Source organism: Erinaceus europaeus, chromosome 11 (genome assembly GCF_950295315.1).
Source record: "Erinaceus europaeus chromosome 11, mEriEur2.1, whole genome shotgun sequence".
In the NCBI taxonomy this organism is placed as follows: domain Eukaryota; kingdom Metazoa; phylum Chordata; class Mammalia; order Eulipotyphla; family Erinaceidae; genus Erinaceus; species Erinaceus europaeus.
Window position 1 is genome coordinate 81,798,732 of NC_080172.1, and position 10,587 is coordinate 81,809,318.

At 42.1% G+C, this 10,587-nt stretch overlaps 1 protein-coding gene across 6 annotated transcripts in view; it reads right to left on the reverse strand.

Moving 5' to 3' along the window:
• The window catches only part of PLPPR5 (phospholipid phosphatase related 5), a 156,629-nt gene extending 149,318 nt beyond the window's left edge, over positions 1-7,311 (reverse strand). For 5 of the 6 annotated variants that reach the window (XM_007526964.3, XM_007526961.3, XM_060202132.1 and 2 more), the window contains exon 1: positions 6,635-7,108. In XM_007526964.3, coding sequence (XP_007527026.1) covers positions 6,635-6,871 — 237 coding nt within the window. In that variant the 5' untranslated portion in view covers positions 6,872-7,108. Of the gene's footprint in view, positions 1-6,634 lie in introns of all 6 variants that reach the window. The other variant, XM_060202133.1, reaches the window with a different exon arrangement.
• Positions 7,312-10,587: the final 3,276 nt, after the last annotated feature.

Below are 10,587 nucleotides of genomic sequence, written 5' to 3' on the forward strand. Positions count from 1 at the left end.
ATGAAGTAGTCCTTTCTTATTTTTAAATTCTATTTATTTATTCCCTTTTGTTGCCCTTGTTATTTGTTGTTGTTACTGATGTCGTCATTGTTGGATAGGACAGAGAGAAATGGAGAGAGGAGGGGAAGACAGAAAGGGGGAGAGAAAGACACCTGCAGACCTGCTTCACCGCCTGTGAAGCGACTCCCCTGCAGGTGGGGAGCCAGGGTTCGAACCGGGATCCTTATGCCGGTCCTTGTGCCGGTCCTTGTGCTTTGCGCCACCTGCGCTTAACCCGCTGCGCTACAGCCTGACTCCCCTGTAACTATGTTTAAAGAAAGGACTAGGGAAGTCTGGCCTTAGTGCAGCGGGTTAAGCACACATGGCACAAAGCGCAAGGATTGGCTTAAGGATGCTGGTTTGAGCCCCAGCTTCCCACCTGCAGAGAAGTCGCTTCACAAGCAGTGAAGCAGGTCTGCAGGTGTCTTTCTCTCCCCCTTTCTGTCTTCCCCTCCTCTCTCCATTTCTCTCTGTCCTATCCAACAATGACGACATCAGTAACAACAACAAATAACAAGGGCAACAAAAGGGAATAAATAAATAGAATTTAAAAATAAGAAAGGACTACTGTTCTGTAAATGAATCAGTGTCATAAATATTCCTAGAATGGCTGATGCAAGTGCTAACCCACTTAAAGAAAGGAGGCATCATCAAAGACAAGAATCTCTGACTTGATCCTAAGAAGACAATTCTGCCCCAGATCAAATCAATGGAGTGTACAGTTAACAGTATTTATATACTATCCCCATATTTAGGAGCTACTCTTCTCTTCCCCGATCCAGCTTTCTAGTTCTTTATCCAACTCGGACGCCATCTACCCAGACAATACCTTTGGTCTACCTGCATGTTAGCTGTCAGGCTTAGGCAAAAATTTGTAAAGTCATAGGCCCCTTGGAATATATTTAAAATAGACCTACTAACCCTAAATCTCATCTGCTATAGTCTTATCTTTAGGTTCTTGACCATTAAATAATTTGGTCTATTTAATATCTTAATGCTTTTTTAGCCACCACATTGCAGATGCTACCATGATGCCAACCTGACATAAGTGGACAGAGTACCTCACCAATGTACCCTGGAATCCCACTTTTTCAGAGCCCTACCCAACTAGGGAAAGATAGAAACAGGTTGTGAGTATGGGTCAACCTGCCAACACCCATGTTCAGCAGAGAAGCAATTACAAAAGTCAGACCTTCCACCTTCTGCTCCCCAGAGGGATAAAGAATAGAAAAGCTTCTAATGGAGGGAATGGGATATGGGACACTGGTAGTGGGAATTGTGTGGAATTATACCCCTCTTACCCTATAGTTTTGCCAGTCATTATTCAATCAATAAAAGTAAATAAATAAAGGAAGAAAGTTCTGATTGAATTTAACTTTTCATGCTATTCAGTCTCCTCAATTTAGGCAAGTAAGTGAATTGAACTAGATGGTTCTTCTAATATTTGATCAGCCTTGGAATCTATCAATATGAGCATTTTGCTATGTGATTTGAATAGACTATTTTGATTAGTCACCATAACCTTGGGAGGATTCATATTAGCTATAATATTTAGCTGGGTAGTAGTGTGATACTTAGCCCCTTTCTTATTTATATTAATCGAATCAGGTCAAATTTGAAGTCGAAGAAGCTGAGGCTCTAGAGACAGTGACTAGACTTTACAGAGCTGGAAAAGTGGTGGGTCCAAGCAGTCTAACTGCAAAGTCTGTGATTTTTTTTTAAATATTTATTTTATTTATTTATTCCCTTTTGTTGCCCTTGTTGTTTTATTGTTGTAGTTATTATTGTTGTTGTCATTGTTGGATAGGACAGAGAGAAATGGAGAGAAGAGGGGAAGACAGAGAGGAGGAGAGAAAGATAGACACTTGCAGACCAGCTTCACCGCCTGTGAAGCGACTCCCCTGCAGGTGGGGAGCCGGGGTTTGAACCGGGATCCTTATGCCGGTCCTTGTGCTTTGTGCCACCTGCACTTAACCTGCTGCGCTACAGCCCGACTCCCAAAGTCTGTGATCTTAACCTATGTAAGTACAGACTCTCCAGAGAGAGGCACTTTTACTTCTAGCTTGTGAATAATAAAATTCTTCTCATGGTTACATGCACAGTAATGAGAGAAACCAGGGTAAAAATCCAGATTTATCTGACACCACGTCTGTGCTTTTTATCTTGCATCACACTACAGAAGTGTGCTCTAGAACTGAAGGTAGGAACAGGCATCCAAGGCAAGGATGAAGGGAGAAGACAGCTAAGGGAAATTTTCAGGTATGATGAAATAACTTGGAACTTTGAGTATATTATTCATCTCTATCATCATCTACCTCCTCCATACTCTGTGATCTGATACCATTAGGATAGCAGCAGGAGCTACTTACATCCCAGAGGTTCAGAATCCAGAGGCTTTGTGAGAATCCAGATAAGATAGAGATATTCCCTAGCCCACAAACCTTCCCTCTATAGTCTTTTCTGTCTTGTGTCTGTCACTATGGCAGTAGATATCTAACTTCGCCTCCTTCAAATTGTCTATATTGCACAGAATTGTAAGTATCAATGGCTGCTAGTAGTGGTCACTCCATCCAAATGTGGGAAGCAGAAACCACTGTTGTCACAACTCCTTCTAATCAATGAAAGTCAAAGGTTGCTAATTAAATTTACATGGCACTTTGGTAAATACATTGCAGATCAAACTGAACAAAATCTGGTTTTATAGTTTATAACCATACCATCTATGTATATGTGTCCAAACAAAATTGTTTTAGAAAACACAATTAAAATAACTGTACTTATAATATATGACTTGAAATAAAAAGCTTTAGATTATGTTGCGTAGTTATTTTAATAATAGAATCTTATAGCATCCTTCAACTACCCTAAAACTCCACCATATTACTATGACCCTACTTGATTCCCAAAAAATGAAGAAAAACTCTCACCATGGTGTTCCAAGTTTCATCAATGAGACCCCAGTTTTCATCTAAGTCTTACACTCCTCTAGTTCCACATACACCACTCTTAGAAACAACAAAAGTCAATCTCAAACTCCATTTTCTGCTACCAAGGGGGTTCTTCTCTGATGAACTCCTTCTTAGAAATACTGTTACTTTAATTCCTTCTCTGATGTTCTGACTTAAAATCCAGTACGTTATTCCATTTATATCTCAAATAACACAGTTTGCTTCATAAAGCTTTTTCCTTTGTTCTTAATTATTATTATCATTATTTTGCCTTCAGAGTTTTTGTTGGGGCTTTATCCCTATATGGCAGACACAGTATGAATATATACATATATATATATATATATATATAAATGGGGGGCAGGAGAGAGATACACAGAATGAAGAATGTAACACAATGCTGCTCCACCACTTGTGAGGCTTCAACTGTGCATGGTGCTTCCATGTGGTGACCAGAGACTGGAACCCAGGGTCTCACACATTTGTTCAAGGTCACACAGCAAGTAGAATCCCAATTATTTTCATAACAATACAATATAATTTGCTATTATTTATCTGTTTGTTGGTTGGTTTACTTTAATCAGAGTACTGCTCAACTCTGGTTTATAGATTCACCCTGGGACCTCTGAGCCTCAGGTATTTTCATAACCACTATATTACTGTCCCAGCCTAGATATATTTTGGAGACTGCAAATATGGGCTCCCAGAACTATGCAAAGTGATAAAACTGAAAATGCATATTGCTTTAAAATTTTAAATTATAAATAAACTTGGCAAGTATGGAACAAAACTACTGCCTGCGGTCAGAGTAATACTCCTACTCTCTAGTGTTAGAAATGAATTTCAAAAGCTAATATATATACTAGGAAGCACTTTCATGATTAATGTCCCCAAAGTGTAAGAGATGGAAAAAAGAAATTGCTGGAAGTTTTTATTTAGAAGAACTATTAATGAGTAAATGTAATTTGCATATTATAATAGAGAAAGCACAAGTTTGAAGTTTGACAGTGGGAAGTTAAAATTACGATGTAACATTTTTAGCTCTAATCCTTAGCCAAGTTACTTAACCTTCCTAAGCCTCAAGTTTTCCAGGTGTTAAACAACATTTATAACAATTGCAATCATAAATAATGCAAATATTAGATGGACTTAAGGTAGATAGTTAAACAAATGACAGGCACTACTAACAGTATTATTAATGTGTGCATGTGAAGTAACGGTCCTAAACCATTATTCCCGAAAGAAATAGAAGCATTTTTGAAAATATACTATTCAGAAAAGCAGAAGGGGAAACAGAGGCCAGAAGCACAGGTTTTTTCCCAAACCCAGCACTTCCTCTCCAGGATGACTGCCAGATTCATTTTCTTATACCTAAAAAACTGAAAGCTCATTAGGTTGGACCCTCTCTTTAAAAATGTCTGAACTTATGTTTTAGATGGTTGGCCTATTAGTAAACATGTTCTGTGAAAGTAGAAGTAGTGTGGCTGGCATCAGTGCCGTGATGTAAGAACACCACATCCTCCCTTTTCATTTTTGGTTATTTCTAGCCTCTTATCTGATTTTAGATGTGCACAAGTGTTAAATGCAGAGAATATCTCTTGGGAGAACTCTTCTGAAAAATCTATAGGACTATGGCTCTTCAGTGCCCAGTACAGAGCAGGTACTCAATAATGACTAATCAGTTCCCTTTCTTCTTCAAGGTTCCTCCAAGTGAAGAATAATCAAAATCTTTTGAGTGTTTTCCCAAATCAAATCTTTGAGAAAAATATTCCTGTTACTATTATTATTATTATTAAATAATATCTGGGACTTTATCACTCCAAACCAATTTTTATTCAGATGGGAAGATTAAGGCAGAGAGATAGAGAGCACACCACAGTACCAAAACTTGCTTCAATGTGGTCAGGACCTGGTCCAATTTGAGTTGCACACATGGTAATACAACACACAATCTAAGTGAGTTATTTTGCCAAGCCTATGTCCTTGTTTCTAACTAGCATCTGCCATCAGGAATGGGTGACTAGAATCTGAAAAAAGTACTATCTATTCAAATATTATAGAGGTTGGTAATCAGCAACTGAGGAGAAGTAACAGACTTGATTGATTTTGCTTAGAGCCAGACCAGTGTGAATATTTTTTTCTTTAGAACAAAAATCCTTGAGGGGGAAGGGAAGGATAAACAAACAAGAACAAGAGTGATTTAGCTTCCTGGAAAACAGGTGCCTGAAAACTCAGTATCTGCAGGAGTTTAAAAAAGATTCCAAGAAAGGCTCTTTTATTTCTTTCCTTTCCTCTCTTCCACTGTTGACACAAAGGGGTGAGAGAACATAAACATGAAGCTGGATTTGAGTTTTTGACAAATCTTAGCAAATCACAATTAAAAAATGAAACAAAACATTTTCTAGTACAAGGTTATAACACTTTTAAAATCAGCATGCTGGAGATGCATTTGAAGTCAACCATCACAGTATGTGTGATAAACAAAGTTACTCTGAACTTGTCAAGAAGTACCCAGGGATTTCCCAGGGAATTCCACTGTGGATCTCAGGGATTTATTTTTATTATTTCATTATTTTTAAATAACTACCCTTAAAATAAAACATGAATATATGTGTTAGAAAGAAAACATTCTAATACATATGTTCTTAATATTCATTATTGTGGCATACATAGTCAACCATTGAAAGTAAAACTTCCTTTTTTTAGCTAGAGAAAAATAAGTACCACAGAAAAGGAACTCTCAATACGTTAGACAGCATTAAGAGAAAAAAATCTGAACAAACTATTCCAAATTCTCTTCACCCAATATCTTAGTATCATATTCACACATGTGAAATAATCATATGATTATTCTAATAACTACCTATATGTCTGTAAACACACACACTCAGTCTCCATAAATCGAAAACAGAATTTCTCAGGCAAACTCTAAAATAAAAGGACTTAAGCTACCCAGCAGCCTTCTAGATAAATCTTATAATTTAGGCAGAGCTGCTTTTCAGCAAATATTCTTAATGGAACCTCTCCACGATTAAGTATCTTCACTTTTTCTTTCTTTCTTTCTTTCTTTTTTCCTTTTTTTTTTTTTTAAGGTATTCGCTCCCTTTTCAGATAAGTAAGTTTCATGATCACTTTTATCTAAAATGATAGGAGATGGAAGAAAGAAAAAAAAAAATCAGTAAGCTCCTGCATAGCAGGAGTGCCTTCCAACCCCAACAATTGATCCGCTCTGTCTCTCACTAGCCCCAATATTGCTCATCTTCCAGCCTCAATCTGAGAGGAGGCAACCAAGGGAGCCAGGCCACACAGTCAAGGAAGTCAAGATCCATCCTCAAGGCCCACCTCCCCCCAAAACAGACCACCACAAGTCAAGTCCTATAGACCCCTTCCCTTCCCATCCCCCTTCTTATGACCCACTCTGCAGCCAAGGCACAGGGTGAGGGGATGGTAAAGAAAGGGGGGGGGGGTGCTGCCATCGCACCCACCCTGGATGTGCCCAGGAAGAATGTCCCCTGGGGAAGGGGCTCTCCCACAAGTTAGAGGAACTTGGAAAGCAAAGGCTGCGACTCCCCGACCCCCAGCGGGGCCTCAACCTCGAAGGCGCGAGTTGGTAGAAGGGGAATGAGGGCGAGCACCCCCAGGCTTACCACGAGCACTGGGACACCGGCAGCCAGTGAGTAGAGGAGCACTGGGGGCACCGCGCTGCTGTCCTCCGGGCCCGGGTAGGGCTTGCGGTAGGCGCTGTCGTGGCAGAAGAAGCCCTGCACGTTCACCGTGAACGTGTCGGTGTATTCGAAGTAGTACGCCAGCATCACCGTCCCTGCCATGATCACCATCTGAAAATAGAGCATGCTGCTGGTGAGCGCCGCGGGCCGCCGGGGCATGCACGCCTCCCGGGCCGGGCCGCGCGGAGCCGAGCCGAGCGCGAGGAGGACGCGGCGCAGGGTCCCCTCCCCGGTCTGCCCAGGCAGCCGCCCGCCGGGGGCGCAGCGGCGGGGGCGGCTGGAGGACGAGGCGCGGAAGGTGGGCTGGAGCCGCGGGAGGAAGAGGCGGAGGCAGGTCGCGGTTTCAAGGCTCCAGCAGGCTGCGGAGGAGGCGGCGACCAGCGGACAAGCTCCTGCTCCCCACCCCGCCCCCTGCCCCTGCAGGCGCCCGCCCGGGCGCTGGGTTGAGAGGGAGGGCGGAGAGTCCAGGGCTATGAGCAGTGGCAGCAGCGCCCAGGGAAAAAAAACACCCGCGATGCAGCAGCGCTGGGTCAAGCCCCTTGGTCGGCTCGGAGGAGGTGGCTCGGTGGCAGCAGCATCTGGTACAGAGGCACCTGCACTGCACGCCTAGGCAGGCGGACGCAGCGGGGAGCTCCTCAAGGGGGCTGGGGGGAGGGGTAAAAGTAAAGGGGGGAAGATGGGGGAAGGGAGACAGTAGACACGGAGCTTCTAGAAACTCCCTTCTGAGCAGCAGCTGGACTGCTGAAGAACCCCGCACAACGCCTAGGAAAACGGTGCCTGGATGCCTCCTTGGAGCGCAAACACCACCCCTGTGCAAAGTGCAGGATGTGGCTCTGGAGTTTCAATCCACTCGCTTGGATTCTTTAATCCTGGGACAGGGGCACAAGCCAAGCAGTGGTTTGTAAGCTCAATCAGCAATTATAATAATAACAATTTCAGAGTATTTTAGATTTGGCCTTTCATCCCCCACCCCCACCCCGCTGCGCGCAGCTTCCTAGGGCTTGCTTGGTTTGTAAAAAAAAAAAAAAAAAAAAAAACATAGACATCATAGAACTATGATGTTCAGTAGCCCCTGAAACATCGTTTTTCTCACGACAGTCCCTTTCCTTGCTCATGCAGTCTTTTCTTGCTCAACTGCTATATCACCCTTTATTGGCTGCCTAGAACAAGCATTGCAGATTCCTTGGGCCCAGCATTGGTAGCCACCAGTGAAAGGAAAAGGGCTATTTATCTGCCTCCTCTGGCTATTCCCTGAGTCCTATGAGTTTGCCTAAATACAGCAGAGATCAAGTGAAAAGGAAGGCCAATGGGCTCATTCCATATGCATACAAAACACCTATACATGGGCATATTCGTGGGCCTGTGGGCGTGTGCACAGCTATGGATCTGCATAGGTGTACAAAGCCTGTTTCATTATGCCAGAGGGGTCCCTGACTGCAAGCTTGGGGAAGAAGTGTCTTTAGTGGAGCCTGTGGTAGCTCACACTGTCTAATTCAAAGAGCAGGTAAGGGTACATGTATAAAAGGCAAAGGGATAAAAATATTCCTAGAGCCCTAGCCTTCTCCTTAAAACAGAATTACCTTAGCAGGATTTTAGAATACTCATTCATTTTACTGGGTTATAATTTGATGTTTTTTAGAGGAAAGCTTTTGCCACAGGCAAAGGGAAAATTGATGGGTTTAAAAGACTGTAAAAAATGGTCACTTCCCCATCAGCTGGGGCCCTAATCGGGGAGTCCTGAGATTCCCAAACAGACATGATGGGCCTAGACCTCAAATCCCTCTCTCCACTGTTACCCGTCATCTCTATCAGGAACAACAAAATAGACTCCTTTGTGGGCCCATCATAGGACCCTGTCCTCAACTTGGATTCACAACGGTACAGAATGCTCCATCCTCCAAAGTGAAGCTGGACAACATACTCTATGCTACACCTAAGGAATATGGGTCCTGAAATTGGAGCAGCTTGGAATGTTCCTATTGATGACCACAGAATGTGAGCTCAGATCTGCAGGTATGCAGAGGTCACATAAGCTTCTAAGCTGAATATGGGCCCCAGACCAAATCAAATCAGTGAGGTTTACAGTCAACAATATTTATACCCCTTCCCCATATTAGGGAGTGACTCTCTTCCCTGATACAGCTTTCTGGTCCTTTTCCAGCAATGACATCACCTCCCCAGACAATAACATGGATCCACCTGCATATCAGATTTCAGGCTCAGGGGAAAAAAACAAACTAGTATAGCTACAGGCCCTTTGGAATATAACTAAAACATGCTTACTAGCTATCTACAAAATGGAGGGCCCCTCAACTCTTCCTCTGCACTACTCCAGTCTTTAGGTCTATGATTGGTCGACAATTTGTTTGGCTTTGTATGTTAACTCTCTTTTCAACCACCAGGTTCCAGATGTTGACATGATGCCGACCAGACTTCTCTGGACAGACAACCCCACCAATGTGTCCTGGAGCCCCGATTCCCCAGAGCTCTTCCCCACTAGGGAAAGAGAGAGATAGGCTGGGAGTATGGCTTGACCAGTCAATGCCCATGTTCAGCTGGGAAGCAATTACAGAAGCCAGACCTTCCACCTTCTACATCACACAGTGACCCTGGGTTCATACCCCCAGAGGGTTAAAGAATAGGAAAGCTATCAGGTGAGGGACTGGGATGTAGAGTTCTGGTGGTGGGAATTGTGTGGAGTTGTGCCCCTATTATCCTATGGTTTAGTCAATGTAAATAAATAATTATTTTTTGTAAATAAAAAATTTAAAAAATTAGTCTGTACTATTACTTGCTGTATATATTGGTGAAGTTGAGTACATACCTAGAACTATGCATGTAACAAGTCAGGGTCCTGGCTTCCTGTTCCCTGCTATGCCCCCAACATGAGCAGTGGAAAGCAGGCTGTAGTTGCTCAATAGCAATGTGCTAAGTAGGACCATCTAGATAAGTCATGTGACTGTACCTGCTTCACCAGGTATGCACCACAGGTTTGAACCTATATCCATTGGCACCTAAGCAATCTTGGGTTTTGTATTATATTTCCTTTACTCTTTCAGCCCCTGTCTCTATCTGAAAAAGTCCTCCAGAATGTCACCATTAACCTCTGCTAAGACAAAGGAAAAAAAAAAAAGTCTGCTGGATAAATCCACTAAATTCTCAAAGAACAAAAGGAATGCGTTTTCATATATAAAATTTATCTGAAGGGTTAAAGAATGTTAAATCATTATGTCTCCAAATAAGCACAGTCTATGTAACTTACACAGCACACTGACATTGAAGGTCTAAGAGCAGAGACTAGTAAGAGCAATCAAGTAAGAACAGGCACTTGGGTTACTTCAGTTTAAATCCCAGCTCAGTTAAGAAACATTTGACTCCTTTATGCCTTGGTTTCTTACAGTAAAATTAAGAAAATTCTACTAACTACTTTACTGGCAAACAGTGAATGTATACATCATGCTCAACTGCTGTAAAATTTAATGCAATGTAATGTATTTAGCCTACTTTAATGGGTGTCATTCTAACATCCATCATTGACTATTTCCTTCTCATTTTATTACTTATAAAATGATTCCTGGCCTTCTATATTTCTGTGATGTACACTCTTCTCTTTCAGATGTTGCCCATTTCAGGAATGAGATTTTTTTTTTTTTACCTTTGTCTGTTTTAGATGGTCAAATAGCAATGTTACTGATTCATAGTTCACTAACGATCCAGTGCTGAAATTCAGAGTTAATATGGACTCTTAACTCATGTTATAAAGATACTAACATTAAATTCAACTTCCATGAATATTTGAGCAGATTCCTTATTCATAGAAATGGTGAGAGGTGGATGAAAGAGCATGGGCTATGTGCCCTTGAGCTGGTTACTTT